Below are 17799 nucleotides of genomic sequence, written 5' to 3' on the forward strand. Positions count from 1 at the left end.
CCCGAGTAGCCAGGATTACAGGCGCCCGTCACCACGCCCACCTAATTTTTTTGCATTTTTAGTAGAGATAGGGTTTTGCCTGGTAGGGCAGGCTGGTCTCGAACTCCTGACCTCAGGTCATCTGTTCACCTCTGCCTCCCAAAATGCTGAGCTTACAGCCATGAGCCACTGGCCCCAGCCAGTTTTTGTATTTTTGGTGGAGATGGCATTTCACCATGTTGGCCAGGCTGGTCTCGAACTCTTGACCTCAAGTTATTCACCGGCCTCAGCCTCCCAAAGTGCTGGGATTACAGGCATGAGCCACTGCGCCTGGTCCTGGCTCACCTTATGTGTACTCACAGTACTTTTGTAGAGATGAGGTTTCACCATATGGCCCAGCGTGACCTCGGACTACTGAGTTCAAGTGATCTGCCCACTTTGTCCTCTTAAAGTGTTGGGATTACAGGCGTGAGCCACTGCATCGGACCTATTAAATTATTTTAAAGAGAACTATCATATTAATGATTTTTTCCTACCCTATTTTGTACATTTAGCCGCATTTTAAAATCTTTAGGTTGGCCAGGCATGGTGACTCACGCCTATATCCCAGCACTTTGGGAAGTCGAGGCAGGCGGTTCACTTGAGGTCAGGAGTTCGAGACCAGCTTGACCAATGTGGTGAAACCACATCGTTACTAAAAATACAAAAAATTAGGCCGGGTGCGGTGGCTCATGCCTGTAATCCCAGCATTTTGGGAGGTTGCAATGGGCAGATCATGAGGTCAAGAGTTCGAGACTATCCTGGCCAACATGGTGAAACCCCGTCTCTACTAAAAATACAAAAATTAGCTGGACATGGTGGCATGTGCCTATATTCTTAGCTACTTGGGAGGCTGAGGCAGGAGAATTGCTTGAACCTGGGAGGCAGAGGTTGCAGTGAGCCGAGATTACACTGCTACACTCCAGCCTGGCTACAGAGTGAAACTCTGTCTCAAAAATAAATAAATAAATAAATAAATAAATAAATAAATAAATAAATAAATAAATGAATAGCTGGGCATGGCGGTGTGCACCTGTAATTTCGTCTACTTGGGAGGCTGATGCAGGAGAATTGCTTGAACTCAGCAGGCAGAGGTTGCAGTGAGCAGATATTGCTCCACTGCACTCCAGCCTGGGCTACAAAGTGTGACTCCATCTCAAAATAAATAAATAAATAAAATCTGTAGACTACCTCTTAGGTTGGTTGTGTGTCTTTCCCACCATTAATAAGATCTGATGTTTTCCCTTTTTTTTTTTTTAATGCACTTTCCCTTGATTGTAAGTTTTGAAGTTGTTTTGAAATTGTTGTCTTTTCAGTCTTGAGTTTTTGTTCTTTTTTCAGAACCTGGGCTATACACATTTCTTTTTGCATACTTACTCTTAAAGGTGCCTCATCAGTTGCCACTTGAGCATATCTGATTCTTAAAAATTTGAATATTCAAGAACAAATTTTAAAAATATTCCTTGTATAATTTTTGGTTTTGTAGTAATTCCTTTGTTTTCTTCAGTACTTCTGCAGAGTGATCCATTTATGATTAATAGATACACATCATCCACCATTCACCTTTATCTTCTCATTACAAAGTGCTTCTAACCCCCTATATTTTGAGATCCTGGGTTTCAGAATATTAGACTTGATGTAGACATGAGGTTCTCAGCTTTACATATCATAGGATAAAATGTATATAACAAAAGTTGAATAGCTAACATCTAGCTATAGAAACCAAGTAGATTATTAGACTTGTCCTGTTTTGAGGTAATACTGCCCTTAAAATGAAGCCTTATACCTGCCGCTAGCAGATTCACATATATAAATTAGAGGCCCTAATCTTGGTCTCCTCTTGTTATAAAAACTAGTTCCTCTGTGGAATCTGGCTGTTCTTAAAATGGGAGGCTCTTCCTTGAATTATATTTCAAAGTGTCAGTCTCTTATGAATTAGCTTAGCATCATTTTCTGTAGACTGTATCAGGACTGTCAGATGTTTGTGCTTGGAGTGCTGAAATTTGCATCTCAAAATTTCAAATTCTCTACCTGATTTCTTGTTATCATGTGTCTTCCTGAGAAGATAGAGGGAACACATCACATGGATGAACTAAGTTTCTTATATATTATTCTGGTCATCTAAAACTAGATTTTTTGTGGCCTAAAACCAAATAATCCTGACGAGTCTTACATGTTTCTTTTCCTCCCGTTCATCTGGTCCAGCCTAACCAATTAAGATGTGGACAAAGTAGCCACAAGAGAGGGGAGAGGGAAGGGAGAGAGAAAACTTTGCCCTTTTCCTTGAAAGAAACCACCTATGGAAGGAATCATTGGTACACTTTATTCTAGGTACATATCAGAGTGTTTAATTTTTTATTTGAGACGGAGTCTCACTCTGTTGCCCAAGCTGGCGTGCAGTGATGCAATCTCAGCTCACTGCAACCTCCGACTCCCGGGTTCAAGCGATTCTCCTGCCTCAACCTCCTGAGTAGCTGGGATTACAGGTGCCCGCCTCCATGCCCGGCTAATTTTTGTGTTTTTAGTAGAGACAGGGTTTCACCATGTTGGTCAGATGGGTCTCGAACTCCTGACCTCGTGATCTGCCTGCCTCAGCCTCCCCAAAGTGCTGGGATTACAGGTGTGAGCCACTGCGTCCAGCCAGAGTGTTTACTTTTAGGTGGGGAAGGGGAAATCATGCATAGCAAGTCACATTCCCAATGTTACATTTATTTATTTATTTATTTATTTATTTATTTTTGAGACTTGCTCTTGTCACTCAGGCTAGAGTGCAGTGGCGTGATCTTGGCTCACTGCAGCCTCCACCTCCCAGGTTCAAGCTATTCTCCTGCCTCAGCCTCCTGAGTAACTGGGATTACACGTGGGTGTCACCATGCCCGGCTAATTTTTTGTATTTTTAGTAGAGACAAGGTTTCACCATGTTGGCCAGGCTGGTCTCCAACTCCTGACCTCAAGTGATCTCCCCACCTCCTTCCCAAAGTGCTGGGATTACAAACCGTGCCCAGCCCCAAAGCTACCTTTTAAAATTGGTTAATTGAAATTTAGAATTATTTCTCAAAAGTCTGGGCGTGGTGGCTCACGCCTGTAATCCTGGTACGTTGGGAAGCCAAGGCAGGCAGATTGCCGGAGCTCAGGAGGTTGAGACCAACCTGGGCAATACAACGAAACCTCTCCTCTAAAAAACACAGAAAATTAGCTGGGCATGGCAACGTGTGCCTGAGTCCCAGCTATTCAGGAGGCTGAGACAGGAGAATGGCTTGAACCCCGGGAGGCAGAAGTTGCAGTAAGCCGAGATCACGCCATTGAACTCCAGCCTGGGTGACGGAACGAGACTTCGTCTCAAAAAAAAAAAAAAATTCTTTCTCACAAAGAAACACTAGTATAATAATGGCTGGTTGGCTGGGGACAGTACTGATACCTGTAATCCTAGCACTGGGACGCCGAGGCGGGTCAGTAGTTCCAGACCAGCCTGGCCGACATAGTGAAACCTCATCTCTACTAAAAATAGGAAAATTAACCCAGCATGGTGGCGGGCACCTGTAATCCCAGCTACTCAGAAACTGAGGCAGGAGAGTTGCTTGAACCTGGGTGGCGGAGGTTGCGGTGAGCTGAGATCACGCCATTGCACTCCAGTCTGTGCGACAGTGAGACTCCATCTCAAATGAAAAACAAAACAGAAAAAGCTGGTTATACATGCTATCCTATGTAAGGTATAATGTACCATTTAAAACTGTTTCAAATCATCTGTGGTGAAAGATCATTTTGTTTATTTGTTTTTAATTTTCAGTGTGTTTTTAGTATTATTCTCAATTTCTTGAGTTGTTGTAGAATGGTAACATTTTTCCTAGTGACCTCAGTTTGTAGACCACATTTTGAGTAACACTGATTTAAAATATACTCTGGAGTAAATAAATGTAAGATCTTTCTGGCATTTCATAGTTGGAGCTTACCCTCACACTTCTCAGAAAAATAATGTAAATAATACTAATAGTACTGCAATGTAATGGGCCTTGATTCCAGACCTTTACATTTGTGTTACTCTAGGACATTATCTTATTAAAAAAAATTTGTTGGGTGACTTTCTGTAAGACACTGCTAGATGCTAGGGACACTAATAAAAAGATGTGTATGGAAAAATAGTGACTAAAAAGTGGTAAATAGGAGTGCTTGTAAAGGGATAAAGTGGTCATTTAGCTCTTGATTGGTTGGGTTTAGGGTCTTTGTAGAAGAGGGAGAGAGTATTTTGCTGGTTACTTTATTACTTTCTGCAAGCCTGACTGGGCACAGTGGCTCATGCCTATAATCGCAGCACTTTGGGAGGCTGAGGTGGGATGATCACTTGTGCCCAGGAGTTCATTACCAGCCTGGGCAACATAGTGAGACCCTGTCTCTAAAAGAAAAAAAAATTAATTGAATTAAAACCTTAAAAAAAAAAAAAAAAAAAGGCCGGGCGCGGTGGCTCAAGCCTGTAATCCCAGCACTTTGGGAGGCCGAGACGGGCGGATCACGAGGTCAGGAGATCGAGACCATCCTGGCTAACACGGTGAAACCCCGTCTCTACTGAAAAATACAAAAAAACTAGCCGGGCGAGGTGGCGGCGCCTGTAGTCCCAGCTACTCGGGAGGCTGAGGCAGGAAAATGGCGTGAACCCGGGAGGCGGAGCTTGCAGTGAGCCGGGATGGCGCCACTGCACTCCAGCCTGGGCGACAGACCGAGACTCCGTCTCAAAAAAAAAAAAAAAACAGCAACAACAAAAAAACCTTAGGCCAGGCACGCAGTGACTCACACCTGTAATCTCAGCACTTTGGGAGGCTGAGGCAGGTGGATCTCTTGATCTCAGGAGTTTGAGACCAGCCTAGGCAATATGCATAACCCTGACTCCACAAACATGCAAAAATTAGCCAGGCGTGATGGTGCATGCCTGTAGTCCCAGCTACTCTTGGAGACTGAGGTGGGAGGATCGTTTGAGCCTGGAAGTTGGAAGTTGCAGTGAGCCTAGATTGTGCCGTTGCACACCAGTCTGGGTGACACAGTGAGACCCTGACTGAAAGCAAAAACAAAATCCGAAGCCTCACACTGTGAGAGAAAATATCCTCGTTTTATAAGATAACAGACTACAGCGAATAAGTGGCACCAGAATTCAAACTTGGATTTTCTGACTCTTATAAATTCTATTCTATCTTTATATGTAAGGCTTTCATAGAACAAGAAATGGGAACCATTTCAGCAGTTAGACCAAAGATTTGGTATTTGGGGTCTCAGTAGATGTGCAGAAAGGAATGATAGATTTAAAAAAAAAAAAAAGATAGATTCTTAAGAAAGTTAATCTGGGCCGGGCGCGGTGGCTCAAGCCTGTAATCCTAGCACTTTGGGAGGCCGAGACGGGTGGTTCACGAGGTCAGGAGATGAAGACCATCGTGGCTAACACGGTGAAACCCTGTCTCTACTAAAAAATACAAAAAAGTAGCCGGGCGAGGTGGCGGGTGCCTGTAGTCCCAGCTACTCGGGAGGCTGAGGCAGGAGAATGGCGTAAACCTGGGAGGCGGAGCTTGCAGTGAGCTGAGATCCGGCCACTGCGCTCCAGCCTGGGCGACAGAGCGAGACTCCGTCTCAAAAAAAAAAAAAAAAAGTTAATCTGATCTTAGTATGTAGGTTTAATTGACGCAATGAAGAGTAGGATAGATTTGTTGTGACTAATGGATTATCTTCTAATGTGAGAATTGTAGTTCCTCTTTCACTTATATTTTGGCTTTTAGCTAATTCTGCTATAGTAAGGTAGTATTTATGGAACTTTTTCTAGGATAATGCTGTCTTTTTAGTAAAATGGCATGTAGAAATTACCTGATTCATGTAAAAATGTTTATAATATATGAATTGTTTATACAGAATAGGTTTTTACGGTTTTTTTTTTTTTTGAGACAGAGTCTGGCTGTGTTGCCCAGGCTGGAGTGCAGTGGCGCAATGTCGGCTCACTGCAACCCTCACCTCCTGGGTTCAAACAATTCTCCTGCCTCAGCCTCCCAAGTACCTGGGACTACGCTAATTTTGTATTTTTAGTACAGGCGGGATTTCACCGTGTTGGCCAGGATGGTCTTGATCTCCTGACCTCGTGATCTACCCGCCTCATATCCCAAAGTACTAGGATTACAGGCATGAGTCACCATGCTTGGCTGATACTTAAGTTGTGGTGGTGGTTCTTAGTTTTTTTGTTTTTTTGGTTTTTTTTGAGACGGAGTCTCGTTCTGTCGCCCAGGCTGGAGTGCAATGGCGCGATCTGGGCTCACTGCTACCTCCGCCCTCCAAGTTCAATCGATTCTCCTGCCTCAGCCTCCTGAGTAGCTGGGATTACAGGCTCCTGCCACTGCGCCTGGCTAATTTTTTTTTGTATTTTTAGTAGAGACGGGGTTTCACCATGTTGGCCAAGCTGGTCTTGAACTCCTGATCTCATGATTCACCCACCTCGGCCTCCCAAAGTGCTAGGATTATAGGCATGAGCCACCGTGCCCGGCCGTTCTCAGTTTTTAACTTCATATTTTTGCTTTCTCCCATCCAAGTACCAGCCAGGCCCAACCCTGCTTAGCTTCCGAGATTCAGCACGTTCAGGGTGGTATGGCCATAGGCGCCAGCCCTGTGCTTTCTAACTCTGCTTGGACCCTTATAGTTCTACTCTTCCATAATAATTTTGTCCTCTACTGATAGCATACTTTTTTTTGTTTGTTTGTTTGTGTTTTTTGTTTTTTGGTTTTTTTTAGATGGAGTCTTGCTCTGTTGCCCAGGCTGGAGTGCAGTGATGCAGTCTCGGCTCACTGCAACCTCTGCCTCCTGAGCTCAAGTGATTCTCCTGTCTCAGCCTCCCGAGTAGCTGGGATTACAGGCGCATGCCACCATGCTTGCTAATATTTGTATTTTTAGTAGAGATTGGGTTTCACTGTGTTAGCCAGGATGGTCTTGATCTTCTGACCTCGTGATCCTCCTGCCTTGGCCTCCCAAAATGCTGGGATTACAATTGTGAGCCACTGCACCAGGCCCTCACCATACTTTCTGTACTACTGTTCTAGAAATGCCCTTTAAAACCCCAACTCTGTAGGGTTTTTTTGTTTTTTTTGTTTGTTTTGTTTTGTTTTGTTTTTGAGACGGAGTCTCCCCCTGTCGCCCAAGCTGGAGTGCAATGGCGCAGTCTCGGCTCACTGTAATCTCTGCCTCCCAGGTTCAAGCGATTCTCCTGCCTCAGCCTCCCTAGTAGTTGAGACTACAGCCACGTGCCACCATGCCCGGCTAATTTTTGTATTTTTAGTAGAGACGGGGTTTCACTATACTGGCCAGGCTGGCCTTGAACTCCTGAGCTGGTAATCCCCTGCCTCAGCCTCCCAGAGTGCCGGGATTACAGACATGAGCCACTGTGCCCAGCCCACCCTGTAGTTTTTTTAGCAGACCGTTTCATGGCCTATTTCACTAAGTAGATGGAGATAGCCCCCATCTTCCATGGAAATGTCTTACTTATTTGCCTCTTATTTTTCTATCTTAGAAAAAGAGGAGTCCAGCCGGGCTCAGTAGTTCACGCCTGTAATCCCAGCTACTTGGGAGGCTGAGGCAGGAGAATCGCTTGAACTCGGGAGGCGGAGGTTGCAGTGAGCTGAGATTGCGCCATTGCACTCCAACCTGAGCGAGAAGAGGGAAACTTCATCAAAAAAAAAGAAAGAGAAGTCCTGGTCAAATTTACAAGGCTAACCTCTTCATAATATGTCCTTATTTCCAGTCATTACTTGCTCCTTAGTACTCTCTTGGTGCAGTGTCTTTCTGTAACTGTTCCCATGTGATTACAAAAATGCCTAGATTGTCACCATCATTTAAAAAATACATATATATATATGCTCTTTACTAGTCTTTAGTGCCCATTAGTAAATGCCTTAAATAAGGTATCAGTACTACTTTCATTTCCCCACCATCTGTTCTGTATAGCCCTCCATAATCTGGTATCTATACAAGTCACACTGTGGAAACTATGCTCAGGAAACTTATGAATGTCTCCTGATCAACAACTATATTCTGTTTTACAGTTTAAAGATACTTCAAAAGCTTATTGATGCTTCTGTTTATTTTATCCCATCCTTACAGTTTTTTCTGTTGTTAATATTTGTGAAAATAGAAGGAGCACTAGTTCTAGTTCATGCTTTCTTTTACTTTTCCATAGCTTCTAAAACTAACAGTGAAAATGATATATTGAAACAGTAAATTATACATCTATATCAGATTTGTAATTGTGTATTTCATTGCTACTTGAAGTGTAAAGTAATGGTTCTATATCATTTTTATTGGGAAGGTTGAATTTCCATAGCTTCAGAATATTCAAATTTTTTTGTGTGGATTTAGCTACCCTTTTCAAAATTTCCTTTTGATGAAGTCATTGATTAAAACTTCATTAAAACAAAACAAAAAGAATTCCAAAAACCTTCCAAAATTCCTTTTTTGAAGGTGGGAAGGCATACCTGCTATCGTTTTATAGGTAGAACACTAAAACACAGTAAATTACCTGGCCTCTAACTTAGTGGTCTGATTTTTTCTGCCTTGCTCTGGTGTTTTTGTGGTTTTATTTTTTGTGAGTTGTGAGCGGTTTTTTGATGCTTATGTTTTGTTAGGTGTATAGACACATTTTTGGATGTCATATTTCAGGGAAAGCATAGAGTCATGGGCCTGAATAACAATTGAGTACAAATATTTATAAATGAGCTGAAGTAACTTTGATTTCAATGTTATATTTTAAAGTCTAGGTTATTTTACTACAGAGCATTAAAATGATAAAATATTTTCCTTTTTTTTTTTTTTTTTTTTTTTTTTTTTAGCTTGTCAGCTCATTTGCAGCTTACATTTACTGGTTTCTTCCACAAAAATGGTATGTACTTAAAAGTAATTAAGTGGCATTTTAATAGCAAGATACCTTTGTGAATGTAAAAAAAAGTGGGGCTTCTGAGTGTAAATTTATAAAATTATGTTTAATGGAAAACAAATGTTGATTCTGATGTTTTTGAGCTTTAAGTTATAAAGGCTAATGATGAAAATTTTTTTTTTCGGGAGGGACAGAGTCTTACTCTGTTGTCCAGGCTGGAGTGCAATGGTGTGATCTCGGCTCACTGCAGCCTCCACCTCCTGGGTTCAAGTGATTCTCCTGCCTCAGCCTCCCGAGTAGCTGGGATTACAGGCACACGCCCCATGCCCCGCTAATTTTTTGTATTTTTAGTAGAGACAGGGTCTCACCATGCTGGCCAGGCTGGTCTTGAACTCCTGACCTCGTGATCCACCTGCCTTGGCCTCCCAAGGGGGTGCGAGCCACCACGCCTGGCTAATGATGAAGATTTTAACAAATTGTCTTAGAACTTCAATAGGTAAAGAATCTCCTCAGTAGAACCTTTTATGCATAAAGATTTTGAATTAATGATATTGCGTCATGTTTTAAAAAGACAGTAAAACAACTGAAATAACCTCTATTACCAATGGCATATATTAATATTTTAGATATTATTCAAAGGAAATTACATAGTATATTACTCCAGTAAAAGCTCAAAGCATGCTGGAAAGAATTAGAGTTGTTTTTTTGTTTTGTTTTGTTGTTTGTTTTTTTGAGACAGAGTCTTGCTCTGTCGCCTAGACTGGAGTGCAGTGGCGCGGTCTCGACCCACTGCAAGCTCCGCCTCCCAGGTTCACACCATTCTCCTGCCTCAGCCTCTCAAGTAGCTGGGACTACAGGCACCCGCCACCACTTCCGGCTAATTTTTTGTATTTTTAGTAGAGATGGGGTTTCACCATGTTAGTCAGGATGGTCTCGATTTCCTGACCTCGTGATCTGCCTGCCTCGGCCTCCCAAAGTGCTGGGATTACAGGCGTGAGCCACCGCGCCCGGCCTAGAGTTATTTTAAAAATGGAAATATACGGCCGGGTGCAGTGGCTCACGCCTGTAATCCCAGCATTTTGTGAGGCTGAGGTGGGTGTATCATGAGGTCACGAGTTCAAGACCAGCCTGGCCAATATGGTGAAACCCCATCTCTACTAAAAATACAAAAATTAGCTGGGTGTGGTGGTGGGCGCCTGTAATCCCAGCTACTTGGGAGACTTAGGCAGAAGAATTGCTTGAACTCAGGAGTCGGAGGTTGCAGTGAGCCGAGATTGCGTCACTGTACTCCAGCCTGGGTGACAGAGCCAGACTGTATCTCCAGGGAAAAAAAAGGGAAAAATACTTATCAGCTTGTCCATCATAAGTCTGTGTATACTGTATATCTTTTTATTATTATGCAGTGGAATAAAACCATTATTAGAAACATGCCAGTTTGGTTGTCTTGGTATTGTTTAGTAAGAAACAAAGATTGAAAATGAGGCCTGGCATGGTGACTCATGTCTGTAATCTCAGCATTTTGGGAGGCTGAGGCCGGAAGATGACTTGAGGCCAGGAGTTCAAGACCAGCCTGGGCAACACAGACCCCATCTGTACAAAAATTAGCCAGGTATAATGGTATGTCCTGTAGTTCTAGGTACTTGGAAGTCCAAGGTGGCAGGGTTGCGTAAGCTCAGGAATTCAAGGTTACAGTGAGCTATGATTGCACAACTCTGCTCCAGGCTGGGCAACAGAGTGAGACCCTGTCTCCAAAAAGTCCCAAATATTAGGCTGGGCATGGTGGCTCACAGCTATAATGTCAACACCTTGGGAGGCTGAGATAGAAGAATTGCTTGAGGCTTGCCTGGGCAACACAGGGAGAACCTATCTATAAGAAGTAAAAAAAAGATTAACTGGGCACAGTGGCACATGCCTATAGTCCTAGCTATTGTGTAGTCTCAGCTACTCAGGGGGCTGAGGTGGGAGGATTGTTTGAATCTTGGAGGTTGAGGCTGCAGTGAGCCAAGATCACACCACTGTACTCCAGTCTGACTGACAGAGTGAGACCCTATCTGAAAAAGACAAAAGACAACCTTGCCAATTGTCAGACTGCTTTTATATAACCATTTTTAAATGACTCTCTGGGTTTTGTGTGTTTTTTTTTTTTTGAAACAGGGTTTTGCTCATGTCGCCCAGGCTGGAGTGCAGTGGTGTGATCAACTCCTGGGCTCAAGTGATCCTCCTGCCTCAGCCTCCTGAGCAGCTAGAACTACAAGCATCCCCACCATGCCTGGCTAATTAAAAAAATTTTTTTTGTTAAGATGGAATCTCACTACATTTCCCAGGCTGGTCTCAAACTCCTGGGCTCAAGTGATTCTCTCACCTCAGTCTCCCAAAGTGCTGGGATTATGGGTGTGAGCCACTGAGACTGGCTTTAGGGTTTTTGTGTAAGAAATTTGAAATCTCATATTTGTATTAGCAGCTAATATAATTTCTAGTTTTTACCTTAGATCTGGTCTATTTTTTATTTTTTTTTTTTAATTTTTTTTAAATTTTTTTATTTTTTTGAGACGGAGTCTTGCTCTGTAGCCCGGGCTGGAGTGCAGTGGCCGGATCTCAGCTCACTGCAAGCTCCGCCTCCCGGGTTTACGCCATTCTCCTGCCTCAGCCTCCGGAGTAGCTGGGACTACAGGCGCCCGCCACCGCGCCCGGCTAGTTTTTTTTGTATTTTTAGTAGAGACGGGGTTTCACCGTGTTAGCCAGGATGGTCTCGATCTCCTGACCTCGTGATCCGCCCGTCTCGGCCTCCCTAAGTGCTGGGATTACAGGCTTGAGCCACCGCGCCCGGCTGGTCTATTTTTTATATAGAAGTAACCTGGGTAGCATTACTGTTTTTGATTTCCTTCAATTATTTGTAATGGTGTGCTTGTAGTCCTTATTTCTAGTCATCCTATTTTGTTTTCTGTGGTGCTTCTGACATGTCTAGACTTTAATTCTTCAGAAGCTTATAATTTTAATTTAATTTTATACATTCATTAGCCCTTTGTTCTCAGGGACCTGTATAGAACACATAGTTTACCCATCACTGAAATTTTTGGGAAGTAGTCAGATTAAGCTTTTTTCCTATCTACATGACAAAATATATAAAGTTCAAAGATTGCTCAGTTTTACTTTGTTTTTATTTTTCTTGATATTGATGTAAATAAGATAGTGAACTCTGTCAATATCTCTATTTCCAGAAAATAATTCCTCTGTCACTCAGGCTGGGGTGCAGTGGTTTGATCTCAGATCACTGCAGCCTCTGCCTCCAGGTTCAAGTGATTCTCATGCCTCAGCCTCCCAAGTATCTGGGATTATAGGCGGGTGCCACCACACTAGCCAAATTTTTTTTTTTTTTTTTCTGAAACAGAGTTTTGCTTTTGTTGCCCATGCTGGAGTGCAGTGGCACGATCTCAGCTCACCACAACCTCCACCTCACAGTTCAAGCAATTCTCTTGCCTCGGCTGGGCGCGGTGGCTCACGCCTGTAATCCCAGCACTTTGGGAGGCCGAGACGGGCGGATCACGAGGTCAGGAGATCGAGACTATCCTGGCTAACACGGTGAAACCCCGTCTCTACTAAAAATACAAAAAAAAATCAGCCAGGTGCGGTGGCGGACGCCTGTAGTCCCAGCTACTCGAGAGGCTGAGGCAGGAGAATGGTGTGAACCCGGGAGGCAGAGCTTGCAGTGAGCCCAGATTGCGCCACTGCACTCCAGCCTGGGCGACAGAGCGAGACTCCATCTCAAAAAAAAAAAAAAAAAATTCTCTTGCCTCAGTCTCCAGAGTAGCTGGTATTACAGGCATGCACTACCATGCCTGGCTAATTTTTTGTATTTTTAGTAGAGATGGGGTTTCTTCATGTTGGTCAGGCTGATCTCTTGAACTCCCAACCTCAGGTGATTTGCACGCCTCGGCCCCCCAAAGTGCTGGGATTACAATAGGCTGAGCCACCGAACCCGGCCCCTAATTTTTATATGTTTAATAGAGACAGGATTTCATTTCAGCATGTTGGCCAGTCTGGTCTCAAACTCCTGGCCTTAAGTGATTCGCCCACCTCGGCCACCTGGGATTACAGGTGTGAGCCGCTACACCCGGCCCTTCTGCAACTAGTTTCATTTATTCTTTCTGCCAAGAAGCTTTAACTGTATTTGTCAAAATTACATTTGACTAGCAGTGTATTATCATAAATGTTCAATCTTCAAGCCGGCCCAGTTGCATGTGCCTGTAGTCTCAGCTACTTAGGAGGCTAAAATGGGAGGATCACTTGAGCCCAGAAGTTTGAGACCAGCCTGGGCAGCATAACCAGACCCTTGTCTGAAAAACAAAGATATTAAATCTTCAAATGAGAAATATTCAGTAAATAATGGCCAGATGTGGTGGCTCACACCTGTTAATCCCAGCACTTTGGGAGGCCAAGGCGGGTGGATCACTTGAGGTCAGGAGTTCAAGACCAGCCTAGCCAACATGGTGAAACCCCATCTGTACTAAAAATTTAAAAAATCAGCTGGATGTGGTGGTGCGCACCTGTAGTCCCAGCTGCTCGGGAGACTGAGATGGGAGGATCACTTTAACCTGGGAGACAGAGGTTTCAGTGAGCCAAGATCGCCCTACTGCACTCCAGCCTGGGTGACAGCGAGTCTGTATATACACACACACACACACACACACACATATATATATAAAAACATAGAAATGTATAGATTTTTTTTAGAGACAGGATCTCACTGTTTCACCCAGACTAGAGGGCAGTGACAGGGTCATAGCTCATTGCAGCCTCGAACTCCTTGGCTCAAGAGATCCTTCCACCTAGCCTCTGAAGTAGCTAGGACTACAGGCACATGCCACCCATCATCACACCCAGCTAATTTTTTGACATTTTGTAGAGACGAGGTCTCTGTATTGCTCAGGCCAGTCTTGAACTCTTGGCCTCAAGTGATATTCTTGCCTTGGCCTCCCAAAGTGTTGGGATTACAGGCATGAGCCATTATGCCTGACCAGTGAATATTTTTTATACTTACAGCCTGGGCATGGTGGCTCACGCCTGTAATCCCAGGTACACAGGAGGCTAACGTGCTGACGTGTGAGGATCACTTGATTCCAGGAGCTTGTGATTGCAGTGAGCTGTGATTGTGCCACTGCACTGTACCTTGGGTAACAGAGCAAAACCTATATCTAACAGGAAAAAAATTACAGCATATAGGACAATATTTGTCTTGTGAATGGTTTATTTAGACTATATATAAAGGCTTTTAAAGAGTTCGCTGTAAGTTTAGAACTGATTTGAGGAAAAAAGAATGAGTGAACTTTTGAGAAGTCTTATGGGAAATCTGTTTTAAATTCCCTGACTTACTAACAAAATGAATACTGTGTTTATATATTTTTTAAATATATTTTAAAATGCTGATTTTCTATTTAGATAAGCCATCACAAAACTCAGAAAATGAACAAAATTCTGTTACCCTGGAAGTCCTGCTTGTGAAAGTTTGCCACAAAAAAAGAAAGGTAATGTCAGTAAAATGATATTGGTAGATTAAATGGAATAATTTGCTTAATTGGACATCTTTATGCATATATATTGTATTTTAAAGCTGAGTTTTAAATTTTGAAAGCTTAAGAAATATGTTGATGGCCTAATTATAAAACTGATAACCTCTTTTGCCAACTCGCATATCTGTGTAGTTTTTCTAGTCTTTTAATAAGTGTCTGTACAACACTTTGTCTTTTTTTTTTTTTTTTTTTTTTTGAGACGGAGTCTCACCCTGTCGCCCAGGCTGGAGTGCAGTGACCAGATCTCAGCTCACTGCAGGCTCCGCCTCCCGGGTTTATGCCATTCTCCCGCCTCAGCCTCCCGAGTAACTGGGACTACAGGCGCCCGCCACCACGCCTGGCTAGTTTTTTGTATTTTTTTTTTTTTTTTAGTAGAGATGGGGTTTCACTGTGTTAGCCAGGATGGTATCGATCTCCTGACCTAGTGATCCGCCCGTCTCGGCCTCCCAAAGTGCTGGGATTACAGGCTTGAGCCACCGCGCCCGGCCGACACTATAGGAGTCTGGAAATGGAGAAACTGTTTTAGCATTTGGCATAAATTCAGTTGCTTTTCTACCATTTCAGTCTCTTAGTGTATTTCTTAGCTATTTGTACCCATTGATATTTTAGATAAGGGCTAAGAGAGAGTTTTTTTCCACAAGATTATCCTTTTTAACACTGCTCTCAGGCAAAGAAATTTTATTGTCAGTGTTATTAGCCATTCGCTTATTAATACATTGCTTCACATTTTTATAAGGTGAAGTTATTTCACCATAGAAACAAGTGTTATGATGTTTCCTGGTCAATGGATCAAAGCCAACAGATCTACCTTTAGTTGCCTCAAGTCCCTGAGTGTTTCAAGAGGAGTGGGATCTGGTCTGGGTCCAGGGTCCCAGTACTGATATTCTTCCAAGACCATAGGCCATAAGGGCCTCAAACATTGGGAGGGAGTAGACTAAGGCGCCTCGGAGGCAGCAGTGGAACTTTATTTTTAAAAGTTTATGTAAAGGCCGGTTGCCGTAGCTCATACCTATAATCCCAGCACTTAGGGAGGTAGAAGTGGGCAGATTGCTTGAACCCAGGAGTTCAAGCATCCTGGGCAACATGGCAAAACCTTGTCTCTACCAAAAATACAAAAATGAGCTAGGCATGATGGCGTGTGCCTGTAGTCCCAGCTACTCGGGAGGATTGCTTGAGCCCAGTAAGTCGAGGCTACAGGGAGCCATGATTGCACCACTGAGCTCCAGCCTGCGCGACAGAGTGAAACTGTCTCAAGAAAAAACATATATATGTAAAGTTAGGAAATATCACTCCTTGCCAGGTGTGGTGGCTCACACCTGTAATCCCAGCATCCAGGAGGCCAAGGCGGGCGAATCACGAGGTCAGGAGATCGAGTGGCTAACACGGTGAAACCCAGTCTCTACTAAAAATACAAAAAATTAGCTGGGTTTGGTGATGGGCACCTGTAGTCCCAGCTACTTGGGAGGGTGAGGCAGGAGAATGGGGTGAACCCTGGAGGCGGAGCTTGCAGTGAGCCGAGTTCGCACCACTGCACTCCAGCGTTTGTTTTTTTTTTTTGTTTTGTTTTGTTTTTTGAGACTTGTCTCAAAAAAAAAAAAGGGAAATATCACTCCTTACTCCTACCTAACCTCCATACACGTTACAACAAGTGATGATATGAAAATCCAAGATACATTACTTAGAATAAGATACGAATATAAATACAGTCATTCTTATGTTCAAAAAAAGTATCGGGGTAAACATTTTCCTGGAAGAATGTACACAGCCAACTGCTAGTATTAGTCATCTCCAGAGCGTAAGACCTGGGGGTGGGTGAGATTTCAAAGTTTTCACTTTATAGTCTTATAAAATAGAAAATTTTTTAGACTGTATGTAGTCTATTTTAAAAGAAGTAGCTGCTGTAAGATACTGTCATAAAGGTCTTCTGATCCTTCCAGTTTTTCTAGTGTGCATTTTCAGTGTAACTAATCATACAATAACAGGTTATTACTCAGAATATGATCATTGGTAAATAAAACCAGTTTTGTTTTTCTTTCTTTTAAGGATGATGATCCTTTCTGTTAAACAACATATTTTAACTATACGGATTTACTGTTTAATAATGTAGCTGTTGACCATGGGATTATTAGTCATTTGTTTATTTCTAATGGTCCTATTAGTCATTGTCATGTTAAAATAGAACATTTAAGAGATTTGATAAACGTACATGAGTTTAACATTTTGACATGGTTTTTTTGTTGTTGTTAAAAAGCCTTACCAGAGATATGTAGCATGCTTTTAATTCTATATTTCTAATATACAACTGTTTGAGATCACTGTTAGCTAAATATTAGATATACTGTGTCATTATAATTTTATTATGTTGGAGAAAATGTCAGTTGCTTTAATATTTTGGAATATAAGTATTGCAAATTTTTATTTTTGCTTCACAATTTTCAGAACTATGGCTAGAATTTTAACATTCCATTTGGTGATCATGGTCTATCTCCCATTGTTTCCTATAGCTATGATTAGAAGTTTTATTATAAATCTTACTGCTTATGTACAAATAAATATAATTTAATAATCTTTACCTTTGCAGGATGTAAGTTGTCCAATAAGGCAAGTTCCCACAGGTAAAAAGCAGGTGCCTTTGAATCCTGACCTCAATCAAACAAAACCTGGAAATTTCCCGTCCCTTGCAGTTTCCAGTAATGAATTTGAACCTAGTAACAGCCATATGGTGAAGTCTTACTCGTTGCTATTTAGAGTGACTCGTCCAGGAAGAAGAGAGTTTAATGGAATGATTAATGGAGAAACCAATGAAAATATTGGTAATTTTTTTTACTAGATTTTATCACTGGAGGTTAAGATGGTCACTGAAAATGATTGTACCAGTGTTTCTTCATGATAGTCATGGTGCTGAGTCTTAAAGCAAGCAGTGAATTCACTTCCACCTCAGTATTTTGTTGTGCAAATTTTCAAACATAAAGGACAATGAGAAGTGTTTTATAGTGAACACCTATCTACTTACCTCTTAGATTCAACAATGAACTTTTTTTTATACTTGTTGCATATTTATCCCCCTACCCATCCCTCTGTTCTTCCAACAATTGTGAATTCATCTTTGAGGTATTCATTCAACAAACACATAGGTGCTGGGGATGATCTGATTTAATTGAAGATGATTAAAACATTCAGTCCTATCCTCCAGAGTCTCACAACCTAGTGTAGGGAAATAGACATGAAATAAGTCATTGTAGCAAAATGATAAGTGGCATAATACAGGTTTATGTGAAGTTCAGCAGAGAACCACCTTGGAAGAAATAGTCTGACTCTTGAAGTATTTGA

General features: G+C 42.4%; 1 protein-coding gene across 2 annotated transcripts in view; it reads left to right on the forward strand.

The window, feature by feature from the left end:
* The window catches only part of SUZ12 (SUZ12 polycomb repressive complex 2 subunit), a 62988-nt gene that overhangs the window by 20822 nt on the left and 24367 nt on the right, over window positions 1-17799 (forward strand). For both annotated transcript variants that reach the window (XM_008010967.3, XM_008010969.3), the window contains 3 exons: window positions 8859-8908; window positions 14339-14424; window positions 17051-17282. In XM_008010967.3, coding sequence (XP_008009158.1) covers window positions 8859-8908; window positions 14339-14424; window positions 17051-17282 — 368 coding nt within the window. The remainder of the gene's footprint in view (window positions 1-8858; window positions 8909-14338; window positions 14425-17050; window positions 17283-17799) is intronic.

The sequence above is a fragment of the Chlorocebus sabaeus genome, chromosome 16 (genome assembly GCF_047675955.1).
Source record: "Chlorocebus sabaeus isolate Y175 chromosome 16, mChlSab1.0.hap1, whole genome shotgun sequence".
Taxonomy (NCBI): domain Eukaryota; kingdom Metazoa; phylum Chordata; class Mammalia; order Primates; family Cercopithecidae; genus Chlorocebus; species Chlorocebus sabaeus.